At 42.1% G+C, this 16,246-nt stretch overlaps 1 protein-coding gene across 3 annotated transcripts in view; it reads left to right on the forward strand.

Annotated features, from left to right (window-relative positions):
- HKDC1 (hexokinase domain containing 1) overlaps window positions 1-16,246 on the forward strand; it is a 54,684-nt gene that overhangs the window by 34,951 nt on the left and 3,487 nt on the right. For all 3 annotated transcript variants that reach the window (XM_019538519.1, XM_019538518.1, XM_019538517.1), the window contains 10 exons: window positions 1,996-2,151; window positions 3,261-3,494; window positions 4,340-4,644; window positions 6,004-6,152; window positions 6,241-6,360; window positions 8,266-8,361; window positions 8,453-8,552; window positions 11,803-11,986; window positions 12,755-12,910; window positions 14,105-14,338. In XM_019538519.1, coding sequence (XP_019394064.1) covers window positions 1,996-2,151; window positions 3,261-3,494; window positions 4,340-4,644; window positions 6,004-6,152; window positions 6,241-6,360; window positions 8,266-8,361; window positions 8,453-8,552; window positions 11,803-11,986; window positions 12,755-12,910; window positions 14,105-14,338 — 1,734 coding nt within the window. The remainder of the gene's footprint in view (window positions 1-1,995; window positions 2,152-3,260; window positions 3,495-4,339; window positions 4,645-6,003; window positions 6,153-6,240; window positions 6,361-8,265; window positions 8,362-8,452; window positions 8,553-11,802; window positions 11,987-12,754; window positions 12,911-14,104; window positions 14,339-16,246) is intronic.

Consider the following 16,246-nt stretch of genomic DNA (forward strand, 5'->3'; position numbering starts at 1 on the left):
GGGTGGGGTGTGTATGGCGGGGTGTAAGTTTGAATTTGCATGTAACAATGAGTGAGGCTCCCCGCAGAGGCATTTGTATGCATGTGTGGGGAGGAGTGTGGAGTTTGTGCGGGGGATGTTTGTGGGCTTTTTGATTATGCTTATGGGGTTTGCAGGGGAGGGTTTATGGGTATAGTGGGGTATGCATGGGTGCCCCCTGAGCCTGCCCCCCTGAGTTGGTCAGCACCCACTCCTGCCCTGCAACAGCCTGCCATTTCTGCATCCTGTGGTGCCTCCCTGCCACTGCCAACAGCGTGGCACCCCAGCCCCATCCCAGGCCCATTCCAGATTCACCCCAGTGGGAGCAAAGCAGCTGAAACCCATGCGTGAAGCTCTGACTCCAGCCTGCCCCATGCCTGCTCCACACCCTGGGCACACAGTGGGGCTGGAGTGGTTCCATGGCTGGACTGCCTTCCTAGGCAGCAAGGGCTCCCTGCTGCTGCCACCGCTGGTCCCAGCACCACAGGCCTGCCCCACATCTGCTCTAGACTGGCCTACGCTGAGCAGCGGTGGTGGCCAGAAAGAAACTATTGCTCAGTACAGGGGAAAAGCAGCTGCTCCTCACCGCTGCCAGGCCTTTCTTGCTGCAGCTGTCCAGAGCCTGTGTTGGGCTGCTCTGCATCTGCTGTGTGCTGCCACTGCTGCCCCGCTGGGCAGCCTGGAGGTGGTGGTGACAGTGGTGAAGATGCAAGGCAGCCCAGCACAGGTGCAGGGCAGGCCGGGTCAGGCCTATGCGTACAGGTCCCCATTGGTACCACGGGGTGTGGGCCAGCAGTGGCAATAGTCAGAAGGAGCCACTGCTGCTTGGGCTGTTTACAAAGACAGTTCAGCTGTAGAGCTGCCCCAGCCCCGCTGCATGCCCAGGGTGTGGCAGGATGCTTCATGGCCACAGTGCTTGGGCCAGGTGGGACCAAGGACCTGTTGTGGGCCAGACAAAGACCCTCTGTGAGCCATATCCAGGCCAGAGGCTATATTTGCCCACCCCTGAACTAAGGAAGCTAACTGCAATAGAAGCTGGCTTGAAGCTCCTTTCATTTATATCCAAACCTGTTCTAGTTAAGATCTACCTACCATTATACGTGGGCATCTCTTAAACAACTGTTTTACACTGCTGAAGTAGCCTGCACTTGCTGTGGAATCCAGAATGCATAGGGTGACTAGAAAGCCGCAGCCCTCATGCTTTCTGCATCACTTTTCATAACTTCCTCTTGTCTTTCAGTTGGGAGGATACTATTAGAAATTTTGGCAAAGTTTGGCCCTACTGAAGTTATTTGGAGTTTTGCCATGACTTCAGTGGAGTCAGGATTTCACCTTCTGTTCCTACAAAGCAATTGGTGATTCTTTGTTATTACTAGATGGTAATTCTGTTTTTGTGTTGTGATGGGGTGAGTGAGGAAGTGTGATTGATTGGCTTATTTTTTTCTTTATGCATAGATTTAGCTGGTGTCCTCAAATCACTTGAGTGCTAATAGGATGCCTCAGAATGGCATGGGGATAGCTTCTTTGGTGTGAAGTAATGAGGAATATTAGCTGAGACTGTTGACTTGGTTTAATGTGCTTATTCACTGTAATTCACATGGGAGCCCTGGCATGTCAGTTGTTAAGAACTGCTTCTCTGTTGTACAATACCCCATAAAGTATTCACTGCATATCATCCTATATAGACCTAAGAAAGTATCCAGTGCACACAAATGAAATCTGTATTCAAACTGAATCTTGATAGTCTCCTTTCTAAGCAGTGTAATATTGTTTCAGAAACACCTAGTTCATCATAATGTCACAGCCAGAAAGTTCATGTCCAAATTTTAACTTATTATTCCTGTTTTTACATGAGCTTAAATAATTTTTACCTATTTTACATGTATAGCCTATTTAAAATATATAGTGATCTGTAGAAACAATCATTCACTCCTGTACTAGGCTATTTTTGTAACCATTGCTTGTATTCAATAATAGGTTTGAGAAGATGATTAGTGGTTTGTATTTAGGAGAAATTGTAAGACTCATCCTTCTAAAAATGGCAAAGGAAGGATTACTCTTCAATGGCGAGATATCTACTGCTCTCCGCACCAAAGGCAAGATTGAGACAAAACATGTAGCTGCTATGGAAAAGTATGAGCTTTTATATATTCTTTATTAAAAACCTTGAGGCTTTACTTAAGGACAACTAGATTTCCTTTATTACAGTATAATCAATAAGAGTTTGAAATTGATTGTTGTTGATCCTAGACTATTAATCTTTTCCTCCTCAAAATAAAATTAACAATAGAATAATAGGGGAATACAACAGACCAGATTGGTTTATTTCATTGGTAATGGTAAATGGCAGGTGTTAAGCTAACGTTTTAACAAAGTAATGCAATCACAAATGCATTCCACTATTTAAATTCACTGTATTTATTGTGCATCACAAACAGACCTGACCGTGCATGTGGATTTGTAGGGTTGTCTTCAAGTGTTTCAGAAAAGTGGCAGTGTGTGGATTATATTAAGCATGGTAAAGGCCATTGTGTATCTGCACACAGACAACATCACTGAGGACTCTGTTGTGTTGGAAAACACTGGCTCAGCAGTGGTCCAATTTTTGGTGCTTCTGGTTTAAGCATGACAACCACAAAACTGATTGATTTACAATGTTGTTATTTCTAAGGGAAAAGAGTGAAATCAACAGATTAATACTAATCTTTAACACACTATTTTTTCTTGAAATCCATTTAGCGACTAATCCAAGGGGTACCTTTTTAATGCTAAACTTTAAACCTCTTTTAAAGCAGATGGAGAGTAGTATGTTATTGTTCGTTAAAGCAGATGTTTAGCACTCCAAGTCACTTATTGAAATCCATGGGAACCTTTCCCCTGATATTTACCAGTACTGAAGTTTTATCAGGTCCTCTGAGCTGTTTTACTTTTATATGGTTTGATGGCAGCATTCTTGGGAAGAACCCTAAAAAGTGACAAACAAGTAGGTGAAGCAGCACCCTGTCAGGAGCTAACTTCTGCAGGTGCCATGTAAATAAGATGTGGGGCACCAAGAGATCTGTGGGTACCAGTGGTTTGGGGTATTGCCTAATTGCTTGTAGTCTAAGCCCTTCATCCTTCTGCCAGAAGGATGTGCCATAAAATTTTAGATATGACTATATACTTTTATAATTAGATGGGGGGGGGGAGTTCTGTATACTTTTATAGTTAGGTATTTTATTTTTCTTTGATTTTTGGGATAGATACAAAGATGGTCTCAGCAACACTAAAGAGATCCTAATGGAGCTGGGTCTGTTTCCTTCTGAAGAAGACTGTGTTGCTGTTCAGCATGTCAGCACCATTGTGTCATTTCGCTCAGCAAACCTCTGTGCTGCTGCCTTAGCAGCAATATTGACACGTCTTCGAGAAAATAAAAAGTTAATGAGACTAAGAACTACTGTTGGAATGGATGGAACTTTGTATAAAGCACACCCTCAGTAAGTAAGCTTAGAGGAAGTCATGTATCTACCGTAACAGTCACCATTCTGGCTTTTAAAGAGATATATCTGCCTGGCCCATATATCTAGTACCACTTTCATTGTAATGCTAACTGGTGCAGAAGAGTTTTCAGTGGTCTAATGGGTCATGATGGCAAGCAGTAAAAGGAGACATGTTTGTGTTCTGGGGAAACTGTGTTGATGTTGCTAGCTGTGATATTATTTTGTCTGGGATATTCAGAAAATGTTAACAGCACTGCATCTAGGGGAAAAGGCGGAAGCTCACCAGAAGTCTTATTGAGTGTTTACCTTCTTGTGACTACAGACAGGAGTCACATGTTGGAATTTTCAAGCTAACTTTAGAAAGTAAAATTGGGATAGAATTGTGTCATTATGGAATTAAGTCACACAATAGAGCACCATCCCCTCCAGACTAGAGATGTGTTTAAGTTGAGGAGTTTGGTGTTTTGCAGAGGAGGGTCTGTTTTGCAAGGTTTGGATCAAAATCTACATCTACCATATTACAAATTGTAGAGTCTGATTGTCTCATGTTCTGGTGGAGGTTTGCCTTGCTCTAACCCTTTTCCACTGAGACACAGGGCTTTCCTTTTCCTCACTGCCCTTCCCATTTCCATGCAACAGTGGAGCCATGTTTTCCCCATATTTATAGTAACAGAACTAATACTGCGGAAGTGTCCAGCCCATTCCCCAGATGAGCTTCTGATGTTGCATTTAGCAGATTCAGCTTTTCTTAATTGTCAAGTGTTGCATGCTTATGTGTATGTGCACACATGTATTCCACACAATATTTTGCAAGCATTTAAGAAAAGTGATTTTTCTCCTAGATATGCCAAACGTCTGCATAAGGTTGTGAGGAGACTGGTCCCAAATTGTGACGTTCGGTTTCTTCTCTCTGAGAGTGGCAGTGGGAAGGGGGCAGCAATGGTAACAGCAGTTGCATACAGACTAGCATCTCAGCGTAAGCACATTGATGAAATTCTAGCATCTTTTAAACTCTCCAAGGAAAATCTTAGAGAAGTGAAAACTAACATGAGGGCAGAACTAGAATATGGCCTGAAGAAAGAAACACAACCCAATGCCACAGTGAAAATGTTACCAACTTATGTCTGTGGAACACCAGATGGGACAGGTAGGTGCCTATGCAAATCATGAAAGAATATGAGGCTATGCAGGAAGGCTGGTCAGCAATTTTTCAGAGGAATATGTTGCTGTCATAAAATGTTTAATAGATTTAAATGTTGCAGGGCAATCTGTTTTTGATGGAATTCTGGTCAATATCTGGCAGTTCTTGAGGAAACCCTGTCTACTAGGTTTCTTGTCAACTTGCGTACCCTGGTCTCGGAAGTCTGTCTACAGGCTTTTGGGGGGTCTAGCAGCATCTAGCGAGTATAACTTCAGTCTTCCAGGCATCTGGCTGTGGAGAAACTTGCTACCTGAGTTTTCAAGGACTCTGGCTTTGGGGCAGCCTGCCAGGTAGCCTTATGGGGAGATATGAAATGGATGCGCTGCTAACTTCATTTTCTTGGCAGCCTGAACTTCCAGAATTGACAGATCTGGGGTAAGTGTCAAGGCAGGCTGCTTCAGTGTTAGGACTTTAGGGGCCAGGCTCTTATTCTGATTTTGATACTTGGCTGGCTGGAAGCTGTTGAAGCCATGGATCACCTGGCTGGATGCTAGGCTTTAGGCAGCTGTAGGAGGTTTGTAAACATTTCAAACAGGTCAAAATGAAATTTTGAAATTCTTGTTCCATAGCAAATGTTTTATTTTTGTGTTTCATGCCGTTTAGGAATGAATATTTTTTTTTTTTTATTTCAGAATTTCTCACAGAACAGGAATTATAGTTCCTTAATCAAAGACCCTGCCAAAGGGTATTTGTTATGCACTGACACTTCTTGGGAAGGTTACATATTCTGAATATGCATGTAATAGCATATTTTGACAAATATCTACTTGAGTATCTAATTGATGGGTGTTTACCATTTTCTTTAAAAATAGTCAAAGAACATTTATTATATATGCTGTGGTATTTACACATGCACTTCTACTCCTTTTGCATACATATGTGTGCAACTAGCAAAGGATCAGAAAGATAAGAAGGGGGGGGTAAAGACTTGATATTAGCACCAAGACCAATATTTTAAAGGAAGGAGTACTTAAAGCTAGTACCCTGAATTCATATTTAGGTCTTCTAAAAAATGTGCTTTGATTTCCATTTTCTTATTTTTTTTTTCCTTCCCTTCCCCAAATACTGAGTACCTGGCGACTTCTACTTGAGTTTTGTGTAGAGAACACTTAAAGATTTTTCTCAATGTGCGTGATTTCAGAAGATAAACCTAAAAATAATAGTATAGCATGTCATTCCTGAGACAATATTTCTTTGTGGTTGTTTAATGTCATGTGGTGTTTAAAATGCTCAAAGTAACAAATGTGCTTTAACTATTAGAGTATTCTAGGATTATGTATTTATGTTTTCATTTTTCTATTACAGAAAAAGGAAAATTTCTTTCTCTTGATCTTGGTGGAACAAATTTCAGAGTTCTGCTTGTGAAAATTAGAAGTGGGAGAAGAAAATCTGTGAGGATGTACAATAAAATCTTTGCCATTCCTCTGGAAATCATGCAAGGAACAGGAGAAGAGGTAACATCCACACCAATATTGAGCTATCCAAATGGATCACCCTTCATTAAATGTGCATAGGTTTTACCTGTTGTCTCTGTTCTTTCAGCTTTTTGATCACATAGTCCAGTGCATAGCAGATTTTTTGGAGTACATGGGAATTAAGGGTGCTCGACTTCCTCTGGGCTTTACGTTCTCTTTCCCCTGCAGGCAAGCTAGTATTGATAAGGTAAGGACTGCAACAGAAATAAGAGTTGCATGGTTGTACTAGATCTGATTCCTATTAGAAAACTGCTACATCAGTTTGTTGTGTTTTAACATTATTCCCTGTTCAGATGTTTAACACACACCTTTCTTTTTAATACCTTTTAAAATGCATTTTTCTTACAAGTAAGGATTTCCGAGCTTTAAATAAAATTTTAGTCAAATTTTCTGACTTACGAACGCTCCCGTGTAAAATACAGAGACATTATTTTGTTTCATAGCCTTACTCTGCATTTTGATTATACTTGAATACTTCCCTCCATGACAAAGGGTGGCAAAATTTGGCTTATAACAACTGGAGGCAGAAAGACAGAGCTTGTGAAGGATTCATTCTTCCATTCTTAGAAAAGTGAACCATGATGATGACTCAGTGCCCCTGCACATTTTTAACTGGTCAGGTATCTCATTCTTATTTGCACTTTTTTATTATTCTAAGAGACACTGATTCCCTAATACTTTGCTGAAGTATGGTATAGACCAAATACATTTTCAATGAGTATATAATTTCACTCCATATTTCACTAGTTATGGTGAACCACAGGTTAGAGCTGAGCTCTGCTATTCACAGCTAAGGGCTCATCTCTGAATTTTGTTCTGTTAATCAGGTATATCTAATGTTCCTGGATGTGTCCTCTCCCTACATGCTCTGATCTACACTTAAGCTTCTCTACGTTGCCCTGCTCACTTGGTCCTCCTTAGCATGTGACAGCGACAAAAATGAAGCGATGTAGGTGCCTTAGAGCCCTGCTGAGCACATGTTGAAAGCCACTCTTGAGCTACTAAAAGTTCCTTTTAAGAGAACCACATTGCTTTATTTCTGGGATTTGGTGTGTGAGGAATGTGGGTGAGGTGCTCATCATAGCCACGCTCTAGGACTCTGAATGGAGGTAGGATAGGCAAGCCCCTAAGGCTGTGTAAAACTTAAAAAACCCTCCATATTTAATAGTTATTTTGAATATACTGCTAATTGGAAGTTTCTCATAGGCCTTGACTATAACCAAGAGCACTTTCAATTAAAAGGCAAATTAAAATTACTGAGTAACTGGAAAATAAAAGCAAAAACCATAATGATAGTACAGATTTATAGAATCTGTAAGAACCAGTTTGTTTTATATTTTCCTGTCACAAGAATTTTCTGTCTTAAAAAAAGAATAAAGATCAGGTATGAGCCCAGCATTGTCCTAATGCTGTCTTTGGTTTATGTTTTAAGCTTGGTGTTTGGTTTTATCTATCAAATAAATCACTTGGTAGCGTAAGAATCTTCAAGTATCTTTTATCAAATGATTTGAAGCTTTGCAATATAAATTTATTGACACTGACTCATGATTATTTAGAGTAAATACAATTTTTGCCATGGTTCATCTTCAAATGATAGAGCCAGTGCTGCCCCTCAGTGATGGATGTGGGAAGGGAGTGCCTCTGCATGAAGTAGAGAGAATACTTCAGCTTGTGCTGCCATTGGATTGATAGCTACTTCATAAATAAACCATGGATTAAAGCTGCCAACAGCTGAGCGGCATAGTTTCCTTGTAGCAACTGAGCCTTGAGCACAGCAGCATTTGTCTGATCCTCTAGAAGGTATATTTGAAACTGCAGTTGTTTGGCTAGAAAGATGCATTTTACATTTAAAAAAATACACAAAAAAACACGGCTATGTTAAAAGGAGGCTAAAGTGCAAAGTCAAGTACTCAAATTGAAATATTTCAGAATTAAATTTCCTGGGACACCTGATTTCAGGTCCCTTGTTCACACACATCTTTGAAACACTCTAGTTACTATGTGTTTATTTCTCTACTGGACCCCTGCTTCATTCAGTACACAGAATGCCCATCCATTTACATTGGTCATTTTTGGTGCTGTTTTCTTACAGGGAACACTAGTGGGGTGGACAAAAGGTTTTAAGGCAACAGACTGTGAAGGGGAAGATGTTGTTGACATGTTAAGAGAAGCTATTAAACGAAGAAATGTAAGTAATTGTGTTTCTGTTGATTTGGTTTGTTAAAGCAACCCCCCACTTCCCTTCCCCACCCCTTTAAACGAGGTGATTTCTGTTGCAGGAGTTTGACCTGGATATTGTAGCAGTGGTAAATGACACTGTTGGGACAATGATGACATGTGGCTATGAGGATCCAAACTGTGAAATTGGCCTTATTGCAGGTAAATTATTTGTTAGTACAATTACTGTTTAAATGAAAGCAAACTACTTGTGTGGATCTTGATTTGTACTAGAAAAAATCCTACTATTCAAAGAAGCAGATGAAATCCTACATTTAATAAGAATCACTCATATTTGGTTTGTCTGAGCCAGCTTGTTAACTCAGTGGTAATTGCCTGTGCTGGGATGCAAGAAACTGGGGTTAGTTAATTCTCAATCAGTGTAGCACTGAATGCAGCTATAGGAAATGTGACATGTTTTAGAGTCTCCTCTGTCCTTGTAGACAATCTAAAGCTACAGTTTTGATAGATAAATATGGATACATTGGCATAAGATGAACAAAATATGGCTGACCAAATAGAGAACTATTTTACCAGCATGGGCTGACTAATTTGCAAAATATGATGCAAACATCAACTGCATAATATTTGGCCACTTATTCCATAACTCACCTTCCAACATTCTTTTAATAAGATTTGCAAATAAGGTATTGTTATAATAGAGCTTTGCTCCTCTTAACATGGCATATTGTGTGGGAAAGCTGCTTCAGTTTTGAATGTTTGTGGCTTTCTTCAAACAGCTAGCAGAAAGTTTCTCAATCACAAGCTCTGGTTCTCATGGGGGACTTCAGTCACCCTGACATCTCCTGGGAGGGCAACACAGTAGTGCTCCGGCAATCCAAGAAGCTTTTTGGAGAGTACTGGGGACAACTTCCTGGTGCAAGTGTTGGAGCAGCCAACTAGGGGCCATGTTCTTCTTGACTTGCTGCTCACAAATGGAAGACTTGGTGGGGGATGTAGTAGTGGATGGCAACTTGGGCAGCAGTGACCACAAGATGATTGGGTTCAGGATCCTGAAGAAAGGAATGATGGAGAGCAGTAGAATAAAGACCCTGGACTTCAGAAAAACAGACTTTGACTCACTCAGGGAACTCATGGGCAGGATCCCCAGAGAAGCCAGACTGAGGGGGAAAGGAGTCCAGGAGAGTTAACTGTACTTCAAAGAAACCTTACTAAGAGTACAGGAACAAACCATCCCAATGTGCAGGAAGGCTAGCAAGTATGGCAGAAGACCAGCTTGGTTTAGCAGGGATCTCTTCAGTAAACTAAATCGCCAAAGAAAGCTTATAAGAAGTGGAAACTTGGACAAATAACTAGGGAAAAATATAAGAGCATTGCTCCGGCATGCAGGGATGAAGTCAGGAAGGCCAAAGTGCAACTGGAGTTGCAGCTAGCAGGGAATGTGAAGGGTAACAAGAACGGTTTCTACAAGTGTGTTGGTAGCAAGAGGAGGAGGATCAGGGAAAGTGCAGGTTCCTTACTGAATGGTGGAGGGGACCTTGTGACAGGATGCAGAACAGGCTAAAGTGCTCAATGCCTTTTTTTGCCTCCGTCTTCACAGGCAAGGTCTGCTCCCAGACTACTGCAGTGAGCACCACAGCTCAGGGAGGAGGTGAGCAGCCACCAGTGGTGAAAGAACAGATTAGGGACTACTTAGAAAACCTGGATGTGTACAAGTCATGGGGCCAGATGGGATGCACCTGAGAGTGCTGAGGGAGTTGGCTGATGTGATTGCAGAGCCTAGGGCCAATATCTTTGAAAACTCATGGTGATCATGAGACGTCCCAGATGATTGGAAAAGGGCAAACATAGTGCCCATATTTAAGAGAAAGAGGAAAAAGTAGTATTCAGGGAGCTACAGACTAGTCAGCCTCACCTCAGTCCCTAGAAAAATCATGGAGCAGATCCTCAAGGAATCCATTTCTAAGCACTTGGAGGAGAAAAAGGTGATAAGGAAGTCGGCATGGATTCACCAGGGGCAAGTCATGCCTGACAAACCTGATTGCCTTCTACGATGTGACTGGCTCTATGCATGCAAGGAGATTGGTGGATGTGGTGTACCTTGATTTTTAGCAAAGCTTTTGAGACGATCTCCCACAGCATTCTTGCAGGCAAGCTAAAGAATCATGGGCTGGATGAATGGACTGTCAGGTGGATGGAAAACTGGCTGGAGCGTCAGGCTCAGCGGGCAGTCATCAATGGCTTGATTTGTAGTTGGCAGTCAGTATCAAGTGGAGTCCCCAGGGGTTGGTCCTGGGGTGGGTTTTGTTCAGTGGTTTCATCAGTGACCTGAAAGATGGGATGGAGTGCAACCTCAGCAAGTTTGCAGATGACACCAAGCTGGGGGGAGTAGTAGATAAACTAGAGGGAGAGCTAGGTTTCAGAGCGAGTAGTGACCTAAACAAATTGGAGGATTGGGCCAAAAGAAATCTCATGAGGTTCAACAAGGAGAAGTGCAAAGTCCTGCACTTAAGACAGAACAATCCCATGCACCAGTACAGGCTGGGGGCTGATTGGCTGGGCAGTAGCTCTACAGAAAAGGACCTGGGGGTTACAGTGGACAATAAGCTGAATATGAGCCAGCAGTGTGCCATTGATGCCAAGAAGGCTAATGGCATACTGGGCTGCATTTGTAGGTGTGTTGCTGCTTGGTCAAGAGAGGTGATTATTCCCCTCTATTCAGCACTGGTGAGGGCACCTCTGGAGCACTGTGTTCAGTTTTGGGCCCCCCACTATAGAGAAGATGTGGACAAATTGGAGAGAGTCCAGCAGAAAGCAACAAAAATGGTGAGGGGGCTGGGGGACATGACTTATGAGGAAAGACTGAGGGAACTGGGCTTATTTAGTCTAGAGAAGAGAAGACTGAGAAGGGATTTGATAGCAGCCTTCAACTCCTGAAGCGGGGTTCAAAAGAGGATAGAGCTAGACTGTTCTCAGTGGTTGCAGATGACAGAACAAGGAGTAACAGTGTCAAGTTGCAGCAAGGGAAGTTTAGGTTGGATATTAGGAAGAATTTTCTCACTAGGAGGGTAGTAAAACACTGGAACAGGTTCCCCAGAGATGTGGGAGAAGCTCCATCCTTGGATGTTTTCAAAGCCAGGCTAGACAAAGCTTTGGCTGGTATGATCTAGCAGGGGATAGTTCTCCTCTGAGCAGGGGGTTGGACTAGATGACCTCCTGAGATCCCTTCCAACCCTAACTTTCTATGATTCTGTGTTCCAAATAAGTAGAAGATTCTACTGGAGAAATCGTTTGTTGAAACTGACTTCTATTAAGATCTGGGGATACCTTTGTAGTTTGGAATCTGGAGAACTAATATTTAGGTATTGTACAGCATAGGTACCATGCATTTCTCCTATGCTTTTCAACTCCTTTACACTTCTGTGACTGAAACCTTGCTGTTTTCTTTTAGGAACAGGCAGCAATGTGTGTTATATGGAAGATATGAAGAATATAGAAATTGTAGAAGGGAATGAAGGAAAAATGTGTATTAACACAGAGTGGGGAGGTTTCGGTGACAATGGGTGCATTAATAATATCAGAACAAAATATGACAAAGAAGTGGACGAAGGTTCATTAAATCCTGGGAAACAGAGGTAAAGCTGATAGTATTGTCTTTAAGCTATGAATAACCTAATTCATCTTCTTTGAACTAGGCTGGCTATCTTTGTTTACCCTATTTTAAGAAAAGTCATTACAAAATCTATAAAAACTTAATTTGTCCAATTGGTAAATTGTATGGTTCTCCCTCATTCTATATGTTAGGGCTTTTTATTTCTGTCACCACAGCAACAATAACTTACAAAACAGCAAAGCTTAGACATACACATCATCATTGTATGTTGCTCTCCCTATGCTGTTTCATTTAGCTTGTTGGTAGGTTAAAATACTAATTGCTGAATATTTTCTGTATAAGATTAATTATGACAGTTTTGTGATAATGCCCTCTACTCCCTTCCTCTCCTGCCACCTCCCCCAAACCTACAAATCCTGTAAGAAATGAATTAAGGAGGCTGGGTTTTGGTTTGATTGCAGGTACCAATTTATATGAATCACCAAAGTTTGCAGGTAGGGAAGGTTTGGTAAAAATGTTCTTGTTTTGTATGATCCCTGGTTTTAATTGCTATTTTGCATTTAATATTGTGTATTTGTATACTTTCATAATTTTTAAATATGTGAAATATTGCAACTAGCATTTGCATTTGATGTCATTATACCAGATACAGGTATTACGGCTAAACAGCACTGAGTTCAGGTAATGGAGTACTTTATTTCTGAATGCTTTTAGGAAGTTAAGCACACGGCATAAATCATACTAAAACACTGACTTGCCATCTATTTTTAAAAATGTTTTTGTAAAATAGGTATGAAAAAATGACCAGTGGAATGTATTTGGGTGAAATAGTGAGGCAAATTCTGATCGACTTAACAAAGCATGGACTTCTGTTTAGAGGTCAGATTTCAGAGACGCTCAGGACAAGAGGAATATTTGAAACAAAATTCCTGTCTCAGATTGAAAGGTAAAGTAATTCATTATATCTTTGTGGTTCCTGTTTTTTAACTGCCATCTGTTTTTGTGAATATAGGTAGATTGCAGTGAGGCAGTGACAATTACTAGCTTAAATGTTGAAGTCCTCACTCAGGACAGTACTCTTGTTCAACTCAATGGAACTTTGTCTGGATAAAAGTAACCACTGTCGAGGTATCCATTTCAATCTTCAAACTTCTTTATGTTTAAACGGCTTCTAATTTGAACCTTACAAGAACATAAGAATGCTGATACAGTGACATCCAGTCACTCAACTTTTATATTGGGAGAATAGTTGAGATGCTGGTCCAGTGATTCTCAACCAGGGTGTCACAGCTAGTTCAGGGACAACTATGAATCAGTTCCCAATCAATGACATTCTTGGAGCAATTTAAGTCTGTCTGCATCGAAAGTAAGTTACTTTTCAGCATAAATTCCATGTCAAATATTACACATTTTAAATAGAAACTCAGGCCCACAGTGATCATCTAAGTGACTGTCCTGGCTTTCATGAAGACTTTCATGCCTGGCCCTGAATTCTTTGTGCTATTAGACAAGCCTCCCTTTCAAAAAAGGTAGAGCATTTTCTGTTAGAGAGGCCTATTACGTTGCTAAATAAAGAAAACGGGGAATTCTGTAATGTTTCTGTAACAATTGAGTGGTTTCCCCCGTTCCATCCAACAATGACACCCTGGGTATTCTAGCACCATGAACCTTTCTAGCACCTTACTCAAAAACTTCAGTGAAGCCCTTAAAATACTACTTACTAGTATTAAATACTGGAGTATTAAAAACTCTGGAGTGTGAGTATGCAGGAGGATGTGTATTTGTTTTTTCAATAACTTTTATAGACAGTGAAACAATAAGGTGACTGTCTTGTGAGCCATTAGAAGGAGATTTTTTCAAAGGCACAGATGGTAGTGAGGGGCATACATCTGTTTGACTTTCAAGGAGAATTAGGTGCTCAACTACTTCGTGCCTTTGAAAATCTACCTCATCACAACAGAAACAAAATTTAGGTGTGGGGTTGCATGAGATCATACCTCAAAATATAGAAGTGTTTAGGTCTGGAGACTTGGTTAAAATGTATCTCTGAGAATTTGGTTTCATTTGTAAAACTGAAAATCCTGAAATGTATATAGTATCCCCTAACTGTAAGCTGTTGTATGTGTTTGCATGAACACAGTGACCGGCTAGCCCTTCTTCAGGTCAGAAGAATTCTGCAGCAACTTGGACTGGACAGCACTTGTGACGACAGCATTATTGTGAAGGAGGTGTGTGGTGCTGTTTCAAGGAGAGCAGCCCAACTCTGTGGGGCAGGACTGGCTGCGGTAGTAGAGAAGAAGAGAGAAAACAGAGGCGTAGAGCACTTGAAAATCACTGTTGGAGTGGATGGGACTTTATACAAGTTACATCCACAGTGAGTACCCTGTGTCTACTTTCATTAGTTCTGGCTTAATTCTGACCAGTATTCAGTATTCTCTTTTGATGATAGATAGTGAAAGAATATCACCCAGAAATGATCATGTATTCCTGAAGCTGACGCTGCTTTTGCTTGGATTTAGAATCCAATGCAGAACCTTTCTGTATTGTGCTTTTATTCAAAACTGCCAGGTTGAGGAAAGGGAAACTTACTGTTTTGTGATGGTTGCTTCTGAGTTAAACATAAGAGGTTATTTTAGTCTTGTAGGAAACTACACAATTTCTTTCTTTAGTTGTATGTATTTGGAGACTATACTAAATCTTTTACATGCCGGGTGTAAGGGCTCGGTGCCAAGAGCTAATTTAATGTCAATGCTAAATAATAATGAAATAAAAGGAGGCCTCAAGTGCCTCTACACTAATGCTCGTAGTATGGGGAGTAAACAGGAGGAACTGTGCCTCTTGATTGTGAGTAAGAACCTAGACTTAGTAGGGCTCAAAGAAACCTGGTGGGACCCTACCTATGACTAAGCAGCGGGCATTTGGGAATACACCCTATATAGAAGAAACAGGACAGAGAGGAAAGGTGGGGGGTGTTGCGGTCTATGTCAAAGAGCACCTCACATCATCAAGCATTAGCTTTGGGTTAGAGGAAGGTTGGGCAGAGACACTATGGGTCAAACTACAAGGGGGACATGGCAAAAGGGACCTTACGGTGGGTGTCTAATACAGACCACCCTAGCAGGGGGACAAGCTGGACCGGGACTTCTCCGGTCAGCTTATGGAGGCCATTAGCTCAAGGGATGTTATTGCCATGGGTGACCTAAACTACCCAGACATTCGCTGAGAGGAGCAGACAGCCAGGTCTGACCGCTCGCATAGGTTTCTGGCTGTATTACAGGACCTTCACCTTATCCAGGAAGTGCACAGCCCCACGAGGGGTAACGCCTTGCTGGACCTGGTCCTGGCCATGGGGGATGATCTGGTGAGGGGACTGCAGGTTCTTGCCCACCTGGGCAATAGTGATCATCACCTGCTGGATTTCACTATCCAACACAGGGTGTCGAGGGCTTATACCAAGGCTAATGCCTTTGACTTCAGAAGGGCCCACTTCAACAAGCTTAGGAGACTAGTGGAGAAGGCACTGAGGGCCTAGAAGGTAGAGGAGATGGGAGTCCACGAGGGATGGTTATACCTTAAGGGGGCGATCCTCCAGGCCCAAGGGATAACAGTCCCTGAGAGAAGCAAGGGGAGTGGGGGGGTAAGAGTGCTCAGAACTCCCTTGGCTCAGCACGGGCATTCAGCAATGCTTGAGGACTGAAAAATGGGTGTACAACCAGTGGAAGGGAGGAGCTATCGCCAAGGAGGAGTACTCCTTGGCCCGTGAGTGTAGGAGGGCTATTAGGAAGGCCAGGGCAGAGATGGAACTCAGGCTAGCGTCCAGGTTTAAGGACAACAAAGTCCTTTTTCAAGTACATTGGGAGCAAAAAAGAGGGCACCAGGCAGTGTAGGGCACCTGCAAGATGCAAACGGCAATCTTGTGGCTACATCAGACAAGAAAATTGATATTTTTAACAGTTTCTTTGCCTCTGTTTTCTTGAACAGGGACCAGGACATCCCACATACCAGAGGTAGGGACAATCTTGGGGATAGCTCTGTCAGGCCTTCAGTCAGCGCAGATGTAGTTGGGGATCTTCTGGAAGGGCTGGACATTTCTAAATCTGCAGGTCCAAATGCCCTCCACCCAAGGGTGCTGAGGGAGCTGGCAGGGGTCATTGTGGAACCCTTGGCCCAGCTGTATGAGCATTCGTGGTCATCTGGCCAGGTGCCAGGGGATTGGAAACTGGCTACTGTGGTCCCAATTTTCAAGGAAGGGAGGAGGGAGGACCCAGGTAACTATAGGCCT

This window comes from Crocodylus porosus, unplaced genomic scaffold, assembly GCF_001723895.1.
Source record: "Crocodylus porosus isolate Cpor-Errol unplaced genomic scaffold, CroPor_comp1, whole genome shotgun sequence".
Lineage (NCBI taxonomy): Eukaryota > Metazoa > Chordata > Crocodylia > Crocodylidae > Crocodylus > Crocodylus porosus.